Source organism: Stegodyphus dumicola, chromosome 1 (assembly GCF_044657685.1).
Source record: "Stegodyphus dumicola isolate Sdum_Otavi_A_Nest chromosome 1, ASM4465768v1".
NCBI lineage: Eukaryota > Metazoa > Arthropoda > Arachnida > Araneae > Eresidae > Stegodyphus > Stegodyphus dumicola.
This window is the reverse complement of record NC_140768.1, coordinates 133,561,662-133,587,466: the sequence shown is the minus strand read 5'-3', so window position 1 is coordinate 133,587,466 and position 25,805 is coordinate 133,561,662. Positions and strand designations below refer to the sequence as shown.

Below are 25,805 nucleotides of genomic sequence, written 5' to 3'. Positions count from 1 at the left end.
TATTTAAAGATAAAAGTGAAGAATAAATCAAAGGTTATTTGGCTACTGAAGGCATAAATTGGCATTTTAATCTTCCCTCTACTCCTCACTTTGGAGGTTTATGGGAAGCTAGTGTGAAATCCCTTAAATATTACTTGAAACGTGTGGTAGGATAAACAATTCTAACTTATGAAGAATTTTTTACTCTAATTGTTCAAATTGAATCTGTACTTAATTCTCGCCCTCTTTGTCCCATATCAAATGATCTAAATGATGTAGAGGCATTGAAACCTGCTCACTTTCTCATTGGTTAATCTTTAATTGCGTTGCCTGAACCTAATTTTACAGAGATTCCTATAAATCGGATAACTAGATGGCAAATGGTTCAGAAATTAAATCAAAATTTTTGGAAAAAATGGTCGTCTGAATATTTAAACAAACTTTTAAATAGACCTAAATGGTATAAAGGAAAAGTAGAAATGAAGGAAGGAGATTTAGTTTTAGTAAAAGATTCGGATAATTACTCTCGTTTAAAGTGGCATTTAGCACAAATTATTAAACTCATCCAGGTCAAGATAATATTATTCCAGTTGTGACACTTAAAGATAAAAATGGAACCTATAAAAGCCCAGTGACAAAAATTGAATCTTTGCCTTTTGTTAATGAAAACGTTTCAGTTACTTAAATTTTATTTGTAGTTAATGATCAAGTTTGAATTTGTATAATTGTATAGCCGTCATTATTATTATCTTGCAGTGTTGTGTTTGTATTTTATAACTTGTGTTCTAAATTTATTGTTGAATGTAACATTCAAGGCCGGGCTGGATGTTGACGCCAGAGGCGCCATTTGTGAAAAATATGTAATATTTGTGTTCTAAAAGGATGACGCTGATGTTTTTATAGCGCCAACTTGCGGCCACTTGTATTGAGTTGGAGTGTGTTCTGAGACGCCGCCAAGAGATGTGAACTAACTATGCGGCTTTTTGAGTAATTAGTAAATTTGAGTATACAGTCCATTTTTGAGTTTTTGTGTAAAGTGATTTATTTAATTATGAGTTTTACTGAGCTATTGACGGGCCCAACAGTATTTCTTTCAATAAGTTATTATCCTTTGTCAACATATTTTTCTTCCCTTAATTTAAGGTTTCCTTCAGGTGTTTATATTCTACAGCCAGTATTTTCAAAAGGTGATCCAATTAAAATTTCAAAGTAACTACACTTTAAGTAAGCACTTTCCAATTATGAAAGGCAAGTGGATCAGGAATCCAGACATTATTTCACAAACCAGCTTTATAAGTTCCGTGAAATTTACATTTATGAAACATGATTTTTTAATTATAATACATTTTAGATGCAACAAAAGCCCTTTCAGCAGCAGCAACAGCAGCAATGATAAAATTCATGAAAACTACGTTTACAGGATCTGGGAGTATTTATAGAATGCGAATCCACTACACATCCTGAAGCATTTCTCTTTGAAATGCCGGACTTTTACGCAAAATTCAAGATGTCAGGTCACAATACATTAGAAATACAAAGAATTCAGTCTTTCTAAGGAATTAAATTTGAGTCTTCTGTTTATGAAAAACTATTAGAATTTAAAATTCTTATAAATATCTGTGATGCCTTTCAACTTATATTTATTGAGCAATAATTTGCTGTTTTCAAGATATCATTTCAATGACTTCAAATTTTTCTTTGAAAATTTAATTTTGAGTACTTAAAGTCCGAAACTGCAAATAAATTCATTCACTTTTCTCGGAATACTTTGCATGTCAGTAATATCAGCCATAACATTCTAATACTCTAATAATTTAATGTAGGAAATTATCTTTCCTTGGAATTTTATTTACTTTTACAATGAAAAATCGATAATTTCCTTTTTCTCGTGTACCGGAAACGACACTATACCGAATTAGGCAATTTATTTAACTTTTACACATTTTCTTTCATGTCAGTTCCGGCACAAGGTCACATTTTCGGGAACTATTTTAAAAACCTGTATTTCTTCATGGTCAAATTAAAATTAATACTTGATTAGAAAAACGCCCACTGCATCGATAAGAAGTCGCATTTCTACGTTCTAGAATAAAGTGATTGACAAAACATCTTTGAAAATCATTATCACAGTAATTATAGTGCCCCTGATTAAATATTTGGCGATGTTTTCTGGAAGGAATATGTTTAAAAAACTTTCCTTCTTTCACTACTTTTCCTTTTCTGTAGGAAAAAAGTGAAAACATACATTTCGTGGAGATTTTGATATCGGTATTTTTTATGAAAGTATTTTCCTATCTCTTCCAAGGAAATTAGAATAGATGGAGTAACCATGACGTCACAAAAGTGAAGCCAAGAATATGTCAACAAAGTGACGTCATGACCTATCATGGCCGCTATCACTGGTCTTCTAGGTTTTACCACTTATGCATTTGTTTTATAGTTACCATTTACATAATTTCATGCACCTAGATTTTACTAAATTTGAAACAGTTATTTGCAATCCTTGTGATTTTTTTATGTACTAAGTAAAAAATCAATTATGTTAAGTATTAAAATTACAATGGGAGACTTATAAACATTTAATAATGTAAAGATAACATATAGACAACACCAATTAGAATGCAAACAAAACCAAACAAAATTTTTCTTATGGCAGCGGCCCATGAGAAGTCGTAACATCATATCGTGATGTATGGCTTCATTTTCATTTTACGAGACATATGGAAAAGGCTTACTCCATTTATTCTAACTTCGTTGGTCTCTTCCAATATAGTAATCCTTTCACACCAAAATGATTGCTCTTCCTTATGTATAAAGCATGACAGCTTGTCCCGTAGTTTCGAAGTCTTCAAATAAAATCACGTTAGATTCTAAATCTCGATTAATTAAGGAAAAACACAAAAGTTAATTTTGTTGTGCCAGGGTGATGTCCATGGCATCTTCAAAGACGGTCTGAACTTTGTAAGAAATAAAAGGTTAGTCATCGGGTGCAAAGCCTGTACTCTGTTAGTCGACTGAATAAAGTTTATCTCGATGCCGATCAATCCACAGGCCAACAGCTAGCTCCAGAGAGCTTTGTGGTTGCGATTTGCTTGTGATATCGAGTACTTCCGTTTCCCGATCTTGGTTGCTTTAGTCTAGTAAAGAGATTCTGAGCTGATCTTTTTGTGATATTATCAATTTCTTGGAGTTAGGTCACAATATCATCCTGTTTTTAAAATCTGTGCAAGTTGAAAACCTTTCTTAATAAGAAAGAGTTGTACGATTACTATAATTTTGCACTAACCAATTGTTTATAATTTCAGCGTTTACTACCACTTCTCCTTTCCGTTTCCACACCAGAATGCGAATTATTTAGAGAGTATTTAAGTCGAGGGTTTTGGATTGTAAGACAGTGGGTGTTTCTGCCTCACGAGGCCACGCAGATAACTAGGTTTCGCCAACTCTGATAAGATTGAAATCATTCGGATTGCGTTATAGCTGCGGTCATTTAAATTGTTGCATCGGTTGAGGTTCGGAGTTAGATTAGATCGGAGTTGAGTGTAGTCTCTGATTATTAGTCTACGTTTTAATTTCGAATTTAATTGTTATTTTAAATTACATTGCCACAAGTGGTGGTTGAGCTTTCCTAGCACGAGATGTGGGTTTATATTCAAGTTCTGATTTGAATAAAAAAGTTGTAAGGATTATGTTAATTTCTTTAACAGTTAAATTTTAAGTTCCTTTCCTGCCTTCCTGAATTTCAACTTACAACTTCCGGCCAGAGCGTAGTTTTAGAAATGAGTTTGGATGCAAATTGAAGAGAAGTATTTAACCGCCAAGTTCTACTGTCTTCGTCAGAGAGAACCAGCGATTCTGACTAGCATGTGTCCAACATTTTAGTCTACTCTCTCTTCAGCTATTATTATGCTCGGCCGTACTTTAGGCCCTTGATAGCTTCGCCGTTATTCAGCTCAGAAGCGTAGCTAGGGTTTTCAGCGGCCGGGGACAACTGAAGATTTTGCGCCCCTTTCTCTGTGCCAAGAACGGAAAACATTTCATTCTAAAATTTCGTAATATCAATTTGGCGCCCCCTGAATGCTGCGCCCAGGAACAGATTCCCCCCCTTGCCCCACCCTAGCTACGCCACTGATTCATCTTTAAGGGGCCAACTCGGTTAGAATCTTGATATCTTCGGCAATATCTTTTTAATTAAGATACCGTGATCCTCAGGATATTCTTCAACAACCCGAGCTCGTTGCTGTCGCGTATTATCGTCCATCAGCAGAAATCCAGGGCCAATAGCAGCGGCATATGGGCGGGCATACTGATCAAGGATCTCGTATCGATATCCCTCCCGGTCACAGTTCCTCCATGAAATACACGCTGATCAGTGTGACCACCGAGAGAGATCCCAGTCCAAACCATTATTCCACCACTTATGTTTCCACAGTGTGGGATTGGTTGTATCTGATACGTTGTTGCCTCCAGATCAGCTGACGACCTGAATCACTCTCCAATGTGAACCTGGACTCGTCTGGGAAGATAAAAAACGCCCATTGTTGACTGGTCCAGGAGACGTGTTCTCTTGTCCAACATAAATGGGTACATCTGTGCCCTCGGGTCAAAGGGACACAAACAACTGGTCGTCTTGCATACAGACCTGTATTGTGCAGGCGTCTGCGTGCTGTATATTAGAAATTCTTGTTTCTATTGCCACTAAGTGATTTTCCATGAGTTGAGGCACAGTAATGTTACTCCTCCTTCGGGCCGGAAGAGCTAAATGAAGGTCTGCCACAGGTGTTGTAACTCTAGGTCTGCCTGAAACATATCTTATAGACACAGAATCCTCGGATTCAAACTGATTTTATAGTCGGTGGACCACACTACGAGAGACATTGTACGTCTAGCAGCATCAGCTTGTGACATCCCCATTTCCATCCATGCGATCGCCTGCCACCTCAACGAATTGGGCAAAAGACTTCTCCTGGACATTGGTAGACTTTCTTGGATATTGTCAAAGAAACTGCTAATAACATTTGAAGAGCAACACTTGTGAACAAAACTTACTGTTTTTGTCTTTTTTCTCCAACTCCTATGTATTCATTGCTTTAAAATAAAAGTGGTAGCTATTGTTTTTGCCTATATTTTCTTAAACTTCGTTACTGTCATGCGTATAAACTGTGAATTTAAATGTTACTGACATTTTTGTAATGGTGACCCTTCAAAAACATGCTGTTCGTTAACTTTTGGAGAGTAGTGTATTTTTGAACTAAATTTCTATCAAATTCATCATGTATGTTTTTAGATATTGTGTTGCTTTAAGTTTATGTATAAATGTGCTATATCAATAAGACTCAAGACCAGTTCAAAAGAACCTTCCTTGGTGCTTAAAGATATTTTTCTTAATTTTGAATTTGTAGAAGAACAAGAGGGTAATACTTATATAACTTGATAAAAATAACAGTTAAAAAAAACGAAGGCTTGCAAGTTGATAATTCTGGTTTCTACTAAAAATTTGAAAGTTATCATACATTAATATCATATTACTAGAAGAATTATAATTCCATCCAAAATCAAAAATCGTATTCTTCTATAATGAGGCGCAATGCATACACAGAACCTCTGATACGTATACTAAAAAACACCGAAATCAAATATTTTTACCAAAATAAGTACTTATTTGTGCATATGCATCATACATAAAGTGAGTAATAACTGTAAAGTTTTGATTTCTATGATCAGAATTTTAATATAGTAGAGACTAATAGAAAATCATGCCAATATTTTAGTTCTTTTTTAAATAACCTTTACTTAACCATTCTAGATTCCACTTACGCAAATCATTAATGTTTCAAGACACTATTTTGATGAAAATCATAACTCAAAAATGTACTGATGTTAAAAGTTTCCACGTTTATTTCTACTTTTCGGGGAAGATGGGGAAATAAAATTATATAAATCACCAGATAGTAAAATTAGATTTCCTGCAAATTATGTAGATTACCGTATTTGCCGGCGTATAAGATGTACCCCCTTTTTATACACATTTTTAAAGGATAAAATTTTATTGCTAATCATTATAATGAATTTACAATATTTTAAATATAAAGTAATATAAATACAAAGTAATACTTTCTGCAAATATCCAATCTATCTGGGAAAGAACACCTTTTAGTATTCTTCGTCAAAACCCATACACTCAACTCCAAAACTAAGTGAAGAGTCTCTAGAAACCTCTTCGAAATCAGCATCTGAGTCCTCATACAACAAATTGTCTTCTGTACAATCCATGTTCTTTAGCATACGCATTCACTCGTAGCTCGTATGCTATGACTGGAAATTTTTGAGCCATAACTTGCCCAGAAATTTAAGGAAATTGAACAGTAGAAATTTCACATATTTATAAGTGTCGTTCATAAAAATTGGAAAGTTTAAATGAACCCAGCTGAATGCACTTAATTCATATAACTTACAGTAAATCTAATTTTAAAATGCATTTAATTAAAAGCTTCAAAAAATAAAATAAATTATTACCAAGTGCGCTTATTTTTAAGCTTCTAATTTACTAAGAACTGCAGTTACAGCTTGAAAAATAAGTTAAGTATCTTCAACGAGCATCTAATGAGTATATTGGGAACTGGCTATTTTGCAGATTACCGCCCGGAATTTAAATATCGTTTGCCTTTTAGAAAGGAGAAATTTGCTAGGCTTTGTAAATTATTAATGGCCTGGTAGTGTAAAGCAAGTTCAGACGGATGCCACAACAGACTTTCTTAATGTCAAAAAAGAAAGGATTAAAATGGACAGTTATAATCTACATGCTGCTAATAAATTCTAAAAAGACCTTGAAATAAGAAGAGGATTGTCAGACAGAATTCTGATGTATAAATACGTATTACATATTAAAAAAATCTTTTATTAATTATACTAATGGTATAAATGATAATAACATCTTAACAAAACGTAATTAATGAATGAAGACTATTTTTAAATTACGCTCGGTGACAATGATAAAATGCATATACATTCTTTATGGAATGTTAATTTATCATCTTATGTTAAGTAGCTTGAAAATAGTTTCGTTTTTGCCTTTAGAAAATCTTTGAGCAAAATGAAAACGATATTACGTTAATGGTTATATCAGACTTCGAAAACTAAACATTTACCATCCTAATATGTGTACTAACTGAATATTTATTTTGAATGCTCAGATCCGTAAAATTATAAAATCTAATCTACCATTTCCCTTCAAAGCTATTGCCAGTTATAAGAATTCTTACCCAGAATAAATAAGATGCATTTCCACAAAGTTCATTTCCACAAATAAAACAAATCTACGTATTTATTTTACTGAAAATTAATTCTGCGATTTCAAGCGTCATAGTGATTTTTCATAAAGGAAAATTTAATCCTTATCATATGCTACCTAGATTATACTACTTTTTTAAAATAAAAATTTGAATATTTTCGTAGCATTAAAGGATTTAGAGAGTGATTTCATATCATAGGATACAAAGCTGTTAGTTTAAAATGCAGTATCATACACATGTGAAAACTGGTGTATTATAATTCAGCATAAGATGTAGTCAAGCGGAAAATAAGTTCTTTTGTCGCAATCTATTTGAACTAGGCTTAATGAATTTAGTTCTCTGTTTAAAAGGATTAACAGTCATTAGCTGCTTTTATTTCCAAGCAGGACAAAGAGATGATATTCTACGGTCACTGACTTTCTGTGCCACTACGTATACTTGAAAATGTCACTCAGATTACTACAGAATTTTCTCTTTTCAAAGAAAATATGGCTGAGATCGGGATCAAAGCAGGTTGAACAATATTCTAGAACATGGTCTACAATGATATGAATTACATATCGATGAATAAATAAACCTATGAAGCTTTAAAGGACTGAGAAGAATAGAAAATTAAAGTCTGTAGTTTTACTTCGGGAATAAGCAATTTCAAACTTGAAAGTAATATTTAACTGATTTCTAAACGTAAACTGTAGCAATGAAAGAAAATAACGAAGCATTCCACCTTTTATTAACGCCTCTGAAAGATGTTATTATTTTCACTTGGCCTTTTTCTACTCAGTACAAATAAGGATCAAAAGTTATTGCCAGTCTATGGGGGATAAGATAATTTATTTACCTTAAATCTTAGGAAAATGAATTACTCTTCAGCAGCACAAAGAACATCACTTGTGAAATAATTTTAGTTTTTACTTTGTAATAACATTTTGATATAAGTGTTATTTTATATCTTTCATGTAATAAATAAAACATATTTATACCAAACAATGTGATATATCGATTGCGAGATATGTAGGTCTAACTGTTCTGTAGTCTGTTACCTTCATTGAAAATAATATCTAAGGATTTTGATAAAATGTTTTCGTAACAGACAGATTACTATCCACTGTACATGCAATGCGTTGTATATAATAAACTTTCAAAAGATTGTGAAAATTCCAGTGTGAATATTAATGGCAAATTGCTTTATTAAATGACATCGTTATACTGTTATCAGTGACATACAGCTTGAAATTTCAGTTGTATTTTATGCTGTTAGCTATCAAAAATGTTTATCTAGTGGAAGAAGGAAATATGTTTTTCCCAAACAAAACGAGTTTATTCTGTTGAAGAAATTACCTTTTAAACAAATGTAAAACAGCTTGTAAATCGAATATAGCCACTATTTAATATCTATGCTATAATTTCTTTAATTATAAATTATTAATTTATATATACATTGTTTCACAAGAATATAGTAAAGTTAAATTAAATTTAAATAATTCCCTTGCGCCATTGCTGCAAGAAATAATATTTGAATTTAACAAATATTCTCTATTCGTTCGTATAAAACTAATATAAATTTAAAGTTTACTTTAGAAATTTTAGTTTCAAAAATAAAAAAATAATTATTGCTATTTATACGAATAAAGAATATTTGTTAAACATATATATACGTTTGGTACTGCCGATTGCAGTTAAAAAGGAAACTGCACAATTAAATGTTATAGCAATTCTATACAAAATTTCAACGTTCCACGGCTAATCGTTTTTTTCCCTGTTACGCGAGACATACATACATACATACGTACCTACGTACGTACAGACGTCACGAAAAAATTTCCTTTTGAATTTATTTTAAATCCATTTTACAGTCCGTTTTCGAAAAAAAGAGTCCTTTATTTTGTCCGTACTTACAAATGACACACTAAAAAAATCGTCCGAATGGATTCCGGAGCTATCAGAATGGATATTTCCGTTAAAATATGGTACCCCACAATTTTTCGAGATTACAATGCTTCCTTTATTTCGTACAAGGAAGTGAAAGAAGGGAAGGAAAAGGATTCTTCATTAGATTTCGACTTTTTTTTAATGGCTCAACAAAAATACTTGATTTTTATTAAACTCCTTTTTCATTAAAATCATGTTAAATACAGTCAGTGGAACTGAAACTATTCTATTTAGAATAAAAGAAGTTGTTCCCTTCTTTTCCGATAAAATGTCTTTTTGAAAACAGAAGTCATCTTGTATGCAAAGCGTAACATTTACATGTGTTCATTTATCCTTTTATTCTACATTGAAAGAAAAGAAATTAAACATTTTAGTTTTACTTCGAAATATGGCATTTAGATTATTTAATATTTTTCCTTTAGAATATGGGTTCTCAACTGGGGAGATTTTATAGTTTCAGGGAGAATGCGGTCTGCCTTTTTATTTACGTTTTAAGTATTTAGTCGTATTTTATGAATATAAAAAAAATTATTTTTATTTAAGTTGTGATATTGATTAACATTTTCTATACTTTTTCTTTATTTATAAAATATATTAAAAAATAAAATTTTTCGAATTTGGGAAAGGGGGGCTAATGATCGTCTAGTACTGGTGAAAGAGATGCATGGAGCAAGAAAGGTTGAGAACCAACCACTGCTCTAGAATATCTTCAACGTATACAACTCATTTGAGACTACCTTCTTATTGTAAAACTCCTTAAGAAGTAAAGGTAATTTTATACTCAAATCAGTATATTAGTTAAGCTTTTACTGTGAATAAACTATTACATTATTAGGAAGTAATCGGGAAAAAATTGTACCATTAGGAAAAAATAATTCAGTGCAAAAATTATTTTCAAAGGTCGTTGAAATAAATTTGCTATATAAATTTACTTAATTCTTTCATTAAAAAAAGTAGTTGTCACTGTATTAAATACAATGCCATTTTTCGCGAATTAACAGTTAAAATATTCATTAACGCCAATTTAATTAATGGTTACCTAAAGTGCACATCCGTTTGCAATCAGAAATACCTTTTAAAGATACTAAACAAAACTTTCAATCCTTTTTTATGTAAATAATTCAGAAATATGAGAAGTTTAGAAATTTTTATACCATTTTCCTGATTTATAATTCTTATTTTATTCAAATTGCAAAGGAGAAAACTCTAAGGATAACTTTTAAACCTAAAATAGGATGCTTAGTCCAATTAAAATAATAATAATAAATTATACAGTACTGCACAGTCTTAAAAGAGTGAAAATCTTCTGAAGCAGCAAATGTCTAATTTTATACGGATTAAAAATATTAAAGTCTAACTAAATAGGTCAATGAAGTTATCAATTAATGTTTTCCATTCATATTAACAATTAAGTGATGAAATTTAAAAAGTTATATTTATCGCTATTTATATTAAAAATATTAAATATAAAAACTGCTCTTTCAGAAGGGTACCATACATATTTCTTATGCATATATACGGCATTGACAAATTTTTATTTTATACAATTCTCAGTATTTCCAAATGCAATCGTGTTATATTGTGAAGTTTGTCTACGTGATTTCGAAAACTTAACAAACGTAAATTATAATGAAACAAAAGGAGGGACGTAAACTCTTAGAAAAACTGATAATAACAAAATGAAATAAATAACATAAAATTTTAGACAAGTTCTTAGAAAAACTGATAATATGCCTAACTTCAATTCAGAATCTATTCATCAAATAAATTTCAAATTCTTATGCAATTTTTATGGTAATCTTTTCAAAATATATTTTACAAATTTTCGTATATTTTAACCGAGAAAACACAAAAGTTACTTACTTTGCTACCAGCAGTCTCCTCCCAATATGTGGTATCATATTGCCAACCATTATTGCACGGAACTGTTGGAGTTCCATTTTGTACCTGCGTACGACCCAGTGTCAGTATTTCGGTGTAATTCTGATCATACATAAAACACGAATTCTCAGGAGGAGCAATAAGCGACCTTTGGACGTCGATTGTCAAATTACTTGTTGCTACTTCAGGAACATAGCACCAATGATCCGGTACAAACACCAGAAATAAAATGTTCATCGAGAACCACGGAAGTAGCGCTGCAGATGGAAACAAAAAAAAGTACATCAGCCGCTTCTGGTATTTACCATATTCTCCGGTATCTTGAAGAAGATCTTCGAATTCCATTTCGCTTTTTGTGGAAGCCATATTTGCAGTTTAAATCGATTTTAAAAGTAAGTTAAGAAAAAAGTCAATCGAAAAATCAAAACTAAAACTAGATTTTTGAATTAGAAGTACCGCACTTATACTGCGATAGATAAAGAATATGTCATAAAATTATTCCCTTTGATGAAATAGAACAACTAAATTTCATTTTAAATAAAATAATTCAAACTAAAGCGAATAACAATGTCTTTTTAAGTCCGCGGAGGTATTTTATAAGTAAGCTGGTCTAGAATAAACTGGGAACAGGAGAGTGGTAGATTTCATTGCTAATGAAAAATTAATGAGTTCCTAGAGAACAGTTACAGTGGTCATAGCGCCATTGGAATTCATATTTCCTTCCGAGTAAAAAACAATTCTTCCGAGAAACAATTTATTGGTGGGGGTTCGTATTTCCCCCTGAAATACCGCGTGTGCCTCACGTGTAGCAATCACTTTCTACCTGGGTTGAGAAGTTCGTCGTGATCAGCTGGCAGGAAAGCATGTTTTTAAAGAACCGCGAAAAAAAGAAATCCGCTGTTATTGCACAGGTTATTTGTTATTCGGTTGACCTTGTGTTGTAAGAGGGAGATTTCTTTCGTTGTATTGGAGGCCAATGCTGGAAGATTAGAACTGAGAGAAAGGGAATGAGGTTGTCGAAGAACAGACTTGAATAATTCGTTTGTTTGTTTGTTTTTACCAGCCATTCTTTCCGATACTCAAGATGTAGGAGAACAGAGAGAAGGAAATCTAATTTGGAAACTGGACATAAGCTTTACGTGACCGCTCAAATATGCTTCCTTTTAATAAATTAAACATAACAATATTGAATTCATGTCAGCATTTTATTATTATTATTATTATTCTCAGTATTTTTTTCAGTTAAAAGAACTTGAGCCATATAGAGTCATAAGAATATTATCATAAAGAAAACTCGTTTTACTATGTGTTAAACCTTTTACTTGGCAGTATCTAATAAAAATATTAACTCTATTATAACTCAAAAAATTTCACAATGATATGATCTAATTTGAATATGATCTAATTTGGGTAATTATTTTGTAGTTTCGTAAAGACGTAAGGAATTTTGTGGCGGAAATTCTCGTTAATTTAGAGTTCTTTTGACAAGACTCGAACCTGCGTCATCAGATTGCCGGTCTGATATACTGACTACTTTGACAACTATTCAAGAGAAAACGCATTTAAATTTTTGCAGATTTGCACCAAAGTTTGGAGTTTATTTTTAAACTTGTTAGTTAAAATAATAGTTTGAAGCTATTACAAAATGAAGTTTCGTATATATTTATTTGTTTATAAAATAACAAATGTGCTTTTGTTTTTGGTTTGCATTTCACGTCGATTGTGCCTTAAAAGAACAAATAATTCTTAGATACTAGGAAAAATGTGAAAGCAATTTGGAAGTTGTCAAACAAACGATGCTGTTTTATTTAAAGTGTAGGAATAACATTAGCGCGCAGTTAAAGAATTAGAATTAAGTATTGTAGTTGTTAGGTGGGTGCTTTTTTAGGAAAGATATATAACACAATAATTAAATTTCCCTCTCTACCTAACTAGGCCGAAATATTGCGTTGTGTATTAGCCGTAAAGACCCTAAATCTGTAGACTGATGAGTGTCAGGAGTAAAGTAAAATAAAACATACCATTCATTTCATTCAAATATAAAAATGTGAATTTATTTTTTTTTTCAATTAGATTTACAAAACTAAAGAAGAAAATTATCTTGATCATAACATTTATTTCACTTAACATAATAATGCTAGGATGACTGGGTAAACATTGGACTACATTTTTTTTTTTTTTTTTTTTTTTTTTTTTTGCTTAATTATTATCCTCTCAACAAGTTACTTAGTAAACATTTAACTTAGCCTAATCCAACAGACACCATAATGCCAGAAAAAGAGTTGAACTAACATAAGAAAGATTTGATTAATAATTAATCAGCATAAGCGAAATATCGTACTGAACTGTTGAAAGTGTTATGTATTAATTGCTATTATTTTCAAGCTTAAGATTTGCTTACTAAATCAGTTTTGATCTGTAATTGAAGTTCTAAATTCTTTAGTTGTTTAAAGTTGGTTGTAAGTTTAAACTGTAACTTTTGTCATTTTAAAATTAAGGTTTGGTTGCTCTAAAAGTTTTCTTAAGTTATTTAGTTTTAATTTGAGTTCAGGGACTTAAGTTTACTTGGTTTTTGTACCTTTGTTTTTGATCCCTATGGTTGTTTAACTTCATTATTTTAAAGTTTTGTTTGCTGCACTTTTAGTGTGTTAAATTTTTTTTTTTAACTTAACTTTTTTTTTTAACCCTTCCTTCTATTAAAGTTGTCGAATACATATTTTTTGACTGGCGGTAACGTAAATCAATAGTAATTGTAATTCAATCTGGGTTATGAGTATTTATACTTAAAATGCTGCTGAAGAAACAATTTATATAGTGCTGACATTTTTTAATGAATTATATTGTTATGTAATAGTTTAAGTTTTAATGTCCCAAAGTCGTTTGTGTTGACTTGGTTCTGAAAATTTTCACACCCTAACCGTCGGCTTGGAGTTCATTCTCAGAATCCCTTATCAGAGGATTACTGCACCCCGAAATTCTTTCGCCCAAACGAAAAACCATATGTGCGGATGACGTGTTGGATGTATACACCATCTGGAGTTTCCCTTAAAGAGGACCCTGTTTTGCTGGACAGCGCAAGCAGGGAAAGGTTCTACAGCGTATTTTGCATGGAGGTAGGAAAGGGAGGAGGGGCCATTCCGCGCTAGAAGTGAAGCACTGCTTTGAAGCTTGGGTCACCAGACGGGGTGTTCTTTGTTTACATTCTGAAGCTCGCTTGACAAGATTCTGATAGTATTTCGACACACGACAGTTCCATAGAAATCGAAAAAGGGACACGCTCGCATGAAAGAAACATTCATAGTGTGATGCATAATAGCAATTTGTATAGTTTACTGACATTTAAGCAAAAATCACATCTTGGTTATTTTTCGATAACTAACAACAGCGATTTTGATTATGAATTTGTTTTATAAAATTCTAAGCTGTTGCACTACAAAAATATAGATTTTAAGAAAATTGCTAAAAGAGATCAGCCAAAATTTATTTTCTAGAAGATTTGAAAAGTTTGAAACTTGATGGCTAAATGTAAATATAAAATTATGTATGTTAAAATATTTGTAATAAGGCACATAGGTCAGATTAAGTTTTTATTAAATAGAGTAACGCATGCAAGGGCTATCTGCCTAAAGAGAGAGATGCCATCGTGGAGGAATTTTGAAGAAAAACTGACCTTTGAGTGGGTATTAAAAATAATACTTAATTTTCATTCAAATTATATTCATATATATTTTTTATGTAAAACTTTCGAGTGTATGCTAAATTAGTGTAAATTACTTTACACGAAAAATATAGTGAATGCACAGAAATTAAAGATTTGCACATGCCGGAAATGATAAATAGGAAATATGTATGGGTATTTATGCATGTGCTTGCAAAAAGCATGTATCTGCCTTTGACAAAATACATAAATAGTCATTAAATTATTTATAAATGTATTTGAAATGAAGAATTTATTCGCTTATAAACAACTGTGAAAGTACTGTGAAGAAATCTAATGATTAAATGTATCTAATTTATAATGATTATAAATGTTATCTAAATATATAATAATCTTAATATTGAATTGTAAACATAAATTGAAATCCTGTTGACAAATACGTTATAAAACTATTTAAGCAAGAATTGTTCGTATTGGAAAGCAATCTGTTAAAAGGTATTGTAAAGCAAATGCTATGAGATGCGCACTTAAGAACGTAATAAAGAGTTTTGGAATATGTGTAGGGTTTATATTTATTTTAAGTTTAAACTATCTTTCCTGTCAAGCCTTACTTTCCCCTGGAACTGCCAATGCCAGAATATGTAAATTTGAGTAGAACGCGCAAGCATTCAAATTATCAGCGGAAGTATTATGATTTAAATAGAAGGAAACAAGTTCGGTGTGGGATATTCTTACTTAGCGAGCGCGGAGGTAGTTAGCGAGAATTTGAAGGACCCCGCGTTTCGGCCTATGTGCTTGGCGGGAAGTAGTGTTAATCGTTCCAGTGAGCTTCAAGTCTGCTGAATTAGCAGCGGTATTGTAAAACGCGGTGAGTTAGTTATTTTAGAGAGCCTCGTAGTTAGAATCTTGTCTTTACTTTCTTTTCAGGTTATTATTTTTATTTGACTGCCGAGTTGGCACCGTATGTAAGCGTCAAGAGCACGCAATTGTAATTTTTACGTTGAATAAAAAGGGACTTAAACCCTTTACAAGACTCTGTGTTTAATACAGCTTTCACAGTCACCTCTTGGTTGCGTGCAAGTTGGAGGCGCGCAACGTTATATTGGCGCCCGAACAATTATCCAACTGAAATGGCCGAAAACTGGATGGAAGCCGCTGGACAACACCAAGAAATGACAAGTCAGTTAGAAGGATTTGGATACCTGGTCCTGACTTTGAGAGCGTCAATCAAGCCAAACGTCTATTTCGACGGAAAAAATTCGGTGTCGGTATTTCTCGAAGGTCTAGAAAATCACTTTCAGCTCTACCCTGTCCCTGAAAGACAAAAAGTTGCTATCGCCACATCAGCACTAAGAGGACAGGCCGCGCTATGGTGGAAAACATAGGCAAATTTTTACTAGGTGAATTTGGAAGCCCGACGTATACATTTGAAAATTTCAAAAAATCGTTAGTAAAGGCCTTCCCCATAGTGAAAGATCGCGCACGGCTGGAAGCCGAGCTATATAGTTTCTATCAACGGGATACAGCAGAATTGACGGACTTTATTCTACGAAAAATCAAGCTAACGGATATGCTGTATGGAAAGAAACCCGATGCGGAGATTATTGAAATAACATTACCAAGATTGTTACCCGCTGTCCAAGACTACTTTGAAATTAGAAACCCAAGCACATTGCAGAAACTTTTCGAATTGGCGGTGAAGTTTCAAAATCGCAGAATAGCGGAAAAAGCGAGAGGGGAAACATATTCTCAAAGTACCCGAAGGAAGGAGGAAACCAGAAATGGAAATCGCTCTTATGGGGGAAAGAACTATCAAGCTAACGCATCGAAATTCGAAGGTCAAGGCCCAAAAAGAAAATTTGAAAATAAACATCCGCGTACCCAGAAGACACAGATTGAAAAGAAAGCTTTAAACGAGTAGAGGGGAATGTGAAAGGGAGGGTCCAGACCCCGGAAGTTTTAAAAAAACCCTCAAATAGACATTTAAACACGGTCATCGTAAAAAACTCACAGCTACCAATTATACAAGTCCTGGTTGGCGATGTACCAGTAGAAGCCCTCATCGATACAGGAGCAGAAGGAAATTTTATGAGTGAAAATTTCTTCAAAAAGAATTTTTATAGGATACGATTATTTAAAACCAGAAATACGGAAATTATAGCGGCGCAAGGAAAAACATGTCACTGCATCGGGAAATTATCATTAAACTTACAGGTAAAAGAGGAAAATCTCAAAGTATTAATTTTTGTGGTGAAAGACCTGCAACACTCTCTTATTTTAGGTATGGACTTTCTAAGGGCCGCGAGGGCAAAATTAAATTTTCAAGATAGTTCCGTGGTGTTGGAGATGGACCAGAGGGAGGTGGAACCTGTGGAGACACCTTAAGTGGAACTTAGCCATCTGAATGACCATGAAAGTAAAGCAATACAGCAAGTGGTGAGTAATTTTTCTCATTTGTTTTCAGAAAAACCAGGAAACTGCCAAATCGTGACTCACAAGATTCAATTAAATGCCGAAAAACTTTGTAGGAGTAAACCGTATCGTTATGATAAACAAAAAGACCTAATCATCGAAGAACATATTCAGGAGATGTTAAAGAATAAAATAATAACGCCCATAAATAGTGAGTACGCGAGTCCAGTCGTACTATGTAGGAAAAAGAACGAGTTTCCTCCTTCGGATAAAAGGGCTTGGAGGTTTGCTATCGATTACAGAAAACTAAATAGTATTACTAAATTTCCAGTTTACCCTTTGCCGGTTATAGAGGAAATTATTAGACAGATCAAATCGACAAGATACATGTCTACTTTGGACTTAACGTCTGGCTACTATCAAATAGCTATGAGATCCGAAGGCATACATAAAACCGCGATTATAACACAATCGGGCACTTATGCATTTTTACGCATGCCCTTTGGGTTGTGTGGGGCCCCGTCAACATTCCAGAGAGCTATGGACATTGTTCTAAAGCCTGTCCTAGAAAAATCAACTTTAGTTTATCTAGATGATATAATTATAACGAGTAGTACGTTGGAACAACACATTAATGATCTAGAACAAGTTTTTAAATTATTAAAAGAGGCCGGTCTTACAATTAACGCCTCAAAATGCAAGTTCGCAACTAAAAAACTTAAATATCTCGGTTATAAAGTTTCGCAAAAGGGTATAGAAACGCAAGATTCAAAAATAAAAGCTATTAAGAATTTCCCACCGCCCAACACCGCCAAGAAACTTTCGTCTTTCCTTGGATTATGTTCTTACTATCGATCTTTCATAACAGATTTCGCTAATATTGTTGAACCACTCTTAGTAATCAAAAGAAAAAAGAGTAAATTTACGTGGACAGCGGAAGCTAACACAGCTTTTGAAAGATTAAAAGAAGCGCTTATTAATGCCCCTGTTTTAAAATTCCCTGAGGGGGACAAAAACCTGGAAATTGCAGCAGATGCGTCAGACTATGCGGTGGGTGCGGTTCTTATGCAAAATAACCATCCGCTGGCATTTTTTAGTAAAACGTTGAATCAGACACAAAGGAATTATACAGCTACAGAAAGAGAAACATTAGCCGTATTAATGGCTGTACACAAATTTCGAGTTTATTTCGGCAAATCGCCAGTAACAGTCTTTTCGGATCATGCGGCTGTTGGTAGACTTTACTCGGGAAAAAAACCTAACGCCCAGGTTAATAAGATAGGCTTTAAAACTCCAAGAATATAATATCACAATAAAATATAAACCGGGTAAGGAAAACAATGTAGCTGACGCACTTTCTCGTATAAAACTGGACGATGAAGGAAATGAACTTAAATGCGCTGTGTTGACTTCAAAAATTTTAGATTCTAGAGATACGGTTATTACTGAACTGAAAGCTGATCCTGAATTTGGAAATATCTATGCTTATTTGAAAGACCCCGAAAGCTTCGAGCACACAGATATCGATGCGATAAGAAATAGAGCAAAAAACTATGAAATAATAGATAATTTATTATTCTATACGAAAACAACAAACGAAAATCTTGAGTATAAGCCAGTCATCCCAGCCTCGCTTCGATTAAGCATTTTGAAGGAGTGGCACGAAGAAAAAACAGCGGGCCACCTCGGGGTCAGAAAGACTATAAAAAGGGTACGCGAGGCGGTATATTTCCCGCAATTATACAAAATAGTAACGGCGTATGTCAGGTCCTGCAATCAATGTCAGTTAATAAATGATATTAATTACAGCCCGGCCGGGTACTTAAATAGCATTCGCGCTACATTTCCGAATGAAATTTTAGGCACAAATCTCCTTGGTCCCTTCCCCCAGAGCGAGTTAAATAAAAATCGTTTTCTTTTAGTAATAGTAGATCATTTTTCAAAATGGATAGAAATTGTTCCACTTAAACGCGCGTCAGCCAAAACAGTCGCAGATGCATTCTTACACAGATACATTTTAAAATACGGTGCACCGATAAAAGTCATTAGCGATAACGGAAAACAATTCATTAGTCAAATATTTGAAAACATATGCAATGGACTTGGCATACGCCATATCAAAATGGTTCCGTATAGACCACAGGCTAACATAGCAGAAAGAGTTAATAAAAACATAGTAAAAATAATTCGCAGTTACGTGAGCACACATCACAAGCGCTGGGATGGCTACATAAATGAATTAGCTTATGCTTTAAGAACGGCACATCATGATACTACGGGAAAAACTCCAGCAGAATTATTCTTAGGCCGAAAATTAATTACGCCTTTAGATAAATTATTCTTTGTGCAACAAAGAGAGCAGGAGTTTAAACAAAAAGATGTGCAAAAGCTAATTGATCAGGCACTTAAAAGCTCGGATACGGCAAGAAATAGGCAGAAACTATATTACGATAGAAAACGCCGTGAAGCAGATTTTAAAGTTGGGGATAAAGTATTGAAGCGGAAATTTTCTTTATCAAGTGCCCCAGACAATTTTATGGCAAAGCTAGCTCCAAAGTTTGAAGGCCCCTATGTAATTCAGGAAATCAAAGGAGTAGTCTTATATCTTAAGAACGAGAGAGGGGAAATCTGTAAAGCAAGTCCCGACCAGGTGAAAAAATACTATAATCCAAATGATTTTGAAATCCTTAAAAGTTTCTTGCAGGACTCAAGTCTAAACGAAATAGAAGGTCCAGAGACTACAACAACTATTCCACCACCCAAGAAACAGAGAATTGAAGAGAGACCTAGCACTTCTACAACCCGGACGTCGGTATCAAAAAGAAAAAATAATTTTCAAACTCCAGCGTTTAAGAAAAACAAAAATACAGATGCACCGGGTAAAGAAACCGTGGTAAAGAGAAAACACCACCTACAAAGGATAGCAGGAGAAATTACACATCAAGGACAACGCGCACACGGCCACAGAGTCAGGTGCCAGCAAGGCCGCCGTTCTGGAAACTGAAACGCCAACAGGAGGCACAAAAATACGAGGAACAGAAGAAATTCAAGGACTCCAGACCGGAGGACGTCAAGACCAGCCGTCCCAGGGAGAAACGGAAAGGCCAACAACCAGACGATTACTCCGCCAAGAGGCCAGCATGTAGAGGACGCAAAAGAAAAAGTCAGGTGGACGACACTCGGAGGGCAGTAAGGAGAAGATTAACATCCATGAAACCTCTAACTTGGGACCAATTCTGCCAAAAACGAATGACGGAGTTTCAAGCATCGAAAACTCAAAGATAAGTTAAAACCTTCTATAATTTTTTTTTTCTCTTTTGTTCCGAAATGTTATGCATAAGTACGAAGTTCTATGTTTTGACGAAAGTCAATATGTCTCGGTTGAGACTTAGTTTTGTTTTACTTTATTTAGCTAAGGCAAAAGTATTATTTTCTTTAAGTGTAAAAGCTAAAAACAAGCATTTTCTCTTGGTCGAAAGACTAATTCTGTTATGTTAAAGCCAAAATTTGGCCGAAGATAAAAATAACTTCGTATTCTTGTATTAATAAGAATTTTACTTTCAGTGCCGCCAACTTGGCGAAGAATGAGTAAAGTAAAAATTTATTTTCTCTTATTCATTTTATGGTAAATTGTAAAAAGCATATGTATTAAAATTTTGTAAATGTATGTAAATACTTGAATGTTATGTAAAAGTAGAATTTAGTCTAGAAGCATAAAATTGTAGATGCTAAAAGTGAATACTTAAAAGCAATGAAGTCAAAATTTAAGTAGTAAATTGTAGATAAAGTCATGCTTTAGAGCGAAAGCCTGCATGTTTAAAGATGAATGAGGGGGAAGTTAGAATGAATGTGTTTTGTAGGGTTCTCCACCTACATTTGAATTTTTAAGACTATTAAAGTAGCTCATTGAGTTGTAGAATGTCGAGTAAGGTGTGTCTATTTGGTCGTTGAATTCTAACAAATCATGGTGGTTAGGGGAAGTGTTGTAAGACTAAAACACGAATATTCCCGTTTGACACCACACACGGTGGAGAGCCAGGGTAATGTTAAATTAATGCTTGAAAAATTGAATGAATGTGAAGTAAGCAATAACTAAGAAAAACGAATCGTTTAAAAACAAAAATTTATTGTGTCAAGAAAGTGTAAATTATAATGTATGTAGAAAGATACTGATACTTATTTCTTCCAGATGCTGGAAGGAAAGACCAAGATTGATTGATGAAGTCCAGGAAAAGTTGCTGTAAGAAGAGAGCTTTATAACGAGCAACAGAATTTTAGTATATAAATTGTTACATAAGATTTTTTTTGTGTAAACGAGGTTCTCGCCAGTTAGTTCAGAATTAGAGAAACTTACAACAGGTCGTTTGTAGGACCTGCTTCCAAGTTTTCCAAATTCTGGCAGCGGCAAATGTAGGGTTTATATTTATTTTAAGTTTAAACTATCTTTCCTGTCAAGCCTTACTTTCCCCTGGAACTGCCAATGCCAGAATATGTAAATTTGAGTAGAACGCGCAAGCATTCAAATTATCAGCGGAAGTATTATGATTTAAATAGAAGGAAACAAGTTCGGTGTGGGATATTCTTACTTAGCGAGCGCGGAGGTAGTTAGCGAGAATTTGAAGGACCCCGCGTTTCGGCCTATGTGCTTGGCGGGAAGTAGTGTTAATCGTTCCAGTGAGCTTCAAGTCTGCTGAATTAGCAGCGGTATTGTAAAACGCGGTGAGTTAGTTATTTTAGAGAGCCTCGTAGTTAGAATCTTGTCTTTAGTTTCTTTTCAGGTTATTATTTTTATTTGACTGCCGAGTTGGCACCGTCTGTAAGCGTCAAGAGCACGCAATTGTAATTTTTACATTGAATAAAAAGGGACTTAAACCCTTTACAAGACTCTGTGTTTAATACAGCTTTCACAGTCACCTCTTGGTTGCGTGCAAGTTGGAGGCGCGCAACGTTATATATGTATTGTTGAAATGAAGGGTAAAAAAAAATCTGATAAGTATAATTAAAAGAATTATTCCCTTTACATTTTATAATAACTCAGTTACAAGTTTTAAATAATACTAAAAGGAAAAAAAAAAAAAAAAAAACTAATTTTATTCCCTTTCAGAAATGTTCAGCAAAAGTCAAATACTATTTAATACCTATTTAATTATTAGGAATTAGCGAAATACTTATTTAAAGTATTTCGCTAATTCCTAATAATTCTCTAATTTAAAATGAACCGAATAGAGCATTAATTATAAATTGACTTACATTTTTCGATTTAAAAGAAGCCGAAAAATCATGTCATATCTAAGAAAGTATTTTAGGAAGAAGCTCTATAAATAGAAAAGAAATAATGCATAATTTTAATATTAATAATACAATAAACTTTGATCTTAATTTTTGTACCTTAACCGAATAAAATCGAATTACCTTAATTTTTTTTTCTAATGTAATTAACGAAAACTTGTGAAAATATTTCATTCAAATTAAACCATTCTTAGAAAACTGTCCTGTGAAAAGTATAGCATTTAATTCCGTTCAGAATGAAATGTTGTTTAAAAATATGTTGTTTTCACATACTTAGGACTCTGAAGTGTTGTAGAAAAAGAAAATATATACATTTATATGTATATTTGCGACGTAATTACAAAATATTTACACCCGAACGCGTCAAATCCCATAGAACTCAATGGTAAATGACCCAATGTTTCGGTCATCACGTAGGGATCGCCGGTGCTTCAGAGCAGGGTACGGAGAAACTTGTTTAGGGTGACTCCATCTTACTTCCTACCTCCATGGTATTTTGAGGAGGGGGGAATAATCGTTGGGTAGGAAGCTCTACATGGTCGACTTGGACCTCGATGCGAGGCTAGATATTCCCCCCCCCCTGTTTTCGTCTGCGGAGATTGTTGCACATTTGTGTGGCCTTGAACGCCGAATGATTGAACTGCGCTAACTGGCTTTTCTGGTAGTCGGGAAACCCCTTCCCGTGAAGATTTTTCTGTTTGAGTTGCAGGCCTTGGCTGGTTGCTGTTCACCTTCTACGCCAATTTTTCAAAAAACGCGCCAGCTATTAAAGTGGATGCGCAGTGTTTTCGAGGGGGAAGACGAGGAAAGGATTTTCGATTACACTCTTTTTTTTTTTTTCTAACGGACCCAAGGAGACGGAGAAAGAAATTTTCTCGAAGAAAAGGAACGAGAAATTACTTCTGAGATGCAGAGCGGAGACCAGCAACCGGGGTCCCTGGTGAGAGGAACGATTAAACAACCTACAAAGAAGGAAGGCATATTGAATCAAGAATTCCTGAGTATTTACTGCTTCAGTATGGCCGGTGTTTTGGGAAAGACCGAAGTCCTACCGGTTGGAAGCGTCTGTGGGGTGGAAAGCCTGGCCTCCGAAAAGGTTGCCCATTACTAATTCTCATATTGTCCTTTTTTCTTTCTTGCAGAAGTATCTTCAGACGTTTAATTATTATTACCTGCATCCGGACAGAATATGTCCGAGTTTTTCGCCTGTATCAAGTACCCAAAATTTTGGATGATGCCTCCCAAACGGGAACGGTGAATTGTTAAATATATAAAGAAGGTATGTAATATTTCAGTTGTTTCTTCAGATATAAGGATGACGGGTCACCACGATTTTTAAATGTAACTGTATTCTTACTATTTTCTCCTTAATAAACGTTAGATTGATTTTACCTACTTAGCCTTGTAATTGTGTATTTGAATTTGCACTGGACTATAGCTTTTGAACGGATTATTGCCCGACATTATGTCTCACAACGCAATTCCCTGAAATTTAGTATTGTTTATTTTTATGTGACACTATGATAACTACTCAAACTCATGTCATGTGATTGATACAGTATTGGTTGAAATGTTTTTGTTATCTTACCCATAATTACCTACCACAAAATTTGTTATGAACATTTATTATAGAAATCACATAGAATGATGTTAAGTAGTAAATAATGCATTTGAAATTATATTATCTACATTGTCATATAACAATATTTGGTGCCGTAAAATTTAATTCGGGTCCAGTGTACTTAAAAATTTCTATGCTAGTATTGGAGGCAGTAAACTTAATTGAATGCTTAATTAGTTTAAGTTTTAATTTTCATAATTGCTTTTGTTTACTGTTTTGATTACTGTTATGCTTTGTGATGATAAATTGTGTTTAATTAAGGTTACAGAAATTATTTTTTGTTGCACTTTTATATTGTTTATCAGTTTAACTTTCACAATGCCTGTAATTCATAAATTGGTAAGGAAGAATACCAGAGCACCTACCAGAATGGCTGTGACTAACAATTCTACCTGGGAATAAGACTACACAGCCTACTACTAGTAGAATCTCTGTTTTGGGGGCTGATCCCCTTGTGTCTATTCCCACTTTTAGTGGAGCTGAAGTTTCTACACAGCTTAGGGATTTTATTAGAGTTAATTTAGTTGCAGCACATGTTGGCTGGACTGATTCTGATAAGTTGACTGCCATTAAAGTAAAATCGGAGGGTGAGGCGGCTGCGTTTATTTGCAGTAATCCTCGTCTCAAGAATGAGAGCAGTTTGGTTGCTGTAGTGGATGCCTTGACAGATTTTCGACAGTGCGCAATTCGCATACTCATATTAGAGCATTAATTTAGGCTTTTCAGAAGCCTAGATTTGGCAGTTTGCTATTAGGCAGTTTGCTGCTAGAATAGAGGTACTCTCGTGTAAAACTGTGCCAGTGGATAAGATGGAAGATCCAACTGTGGAGAGTCAGAGACTTGATTTACTTTTTTCAGTTTTTTCTGGAAGGTCTCCATTTACATTTGAGGCGATTGTTATTACCTCAAAACCACAAAACTTATGCAGCAGCTAAAAGATATGCTATAGCTGAAGAAGAGGTTTGGGTTAAGACTCATGCAGATGAACTTAACAATGTGCACACTGTTGAAGTTAATGCTGTTTCCACTCCTCGTGTCACAGTTAAGGCTGCACAGTTTAATAGTTCGAAAGACGAACTAACTGCAGTTATCAAAGCACAGCAAGAGAACATTGTTACTTTGACTAACATGTTAGGAAATTCGCAAACACAAGTGCAGTCGTTGATGTCTAAGTCTACAGTTAATACGTAGGTTGATTCAAAAAAAGTTTACAGGCAGAAGCATTTGAAACGTAATAATTGTGGAGCGAATATTTCCACCCAGGGTGGTTGACAGATGGCGCTAGTTGTCCTACAGCGGCTCTACGAGTAAGTAGCGTCAGTACACAGACACTTAAGAGCGACAGTAATGGCACGACGTCCAGAAAAGTGGTCTCGCATAGAGGTGCGACACGTAATTCGATTCTTATGGGCCAAGAATGATGTGGCCGCATCCGAAATTCACAGACAAATCGTTGAGGTATACGGGGACAAAGCAATGAGTATACAAGAGGTAGCGACATGGTGTCGTTCTTATAAAGCGGTCACGGAGCATGTGGAAAACTGCAATATGGAAACGAGCGGCTGCTGGTTCAAGTGAGAGGTCTGGAATCACCCCCCATACAGCCCCGATTTGGCTCCAAGTGACTATTTCCTTTTTCCGGCGTTGAAGCGATACTTATCCGGAAGCGTAATGGCAAACCGCACATTGAGTTGATCAATGTTAAACAAATTTCACTTACTGCGCATGCCCAGAATAAAATTTG

General features: G+C 34.1%; 1 protein-coding gene across 3 annotated transcripts in view; it reads right to left on the bottom strand.

The window, feature by feature from the left end:
• Nucleotides 1-25,805, bottom strand: part of LOC118179349 (organic cation transporter 1-like) — a 225,317-nt gene that overhangs the window by 132,685 nt on the left and 66,827 nt on the right. The window contains exon 1 of one of the 3 annotated variants that reach the window (XR_015042199.1): nt 11,064-12,002. The exons of 1 other annotated variant lie outside the window; for it this stretch is intronic. Coding sequence is in view for 1 of the 2 variants with exons in the window: in XM_085820858.1 (XP_085676984.1) it covers nt 11,064-11,447 (384 nt within the window). In the remaining variant the exon portion in view is untranslated. Of the gene's footprint in view, nt 1-11,063; nt 12,003-25,805 lie in introns of those variants that run through there. One more of the 3 variants, XM_085820858.1, reaches the window with a different exon arrangement.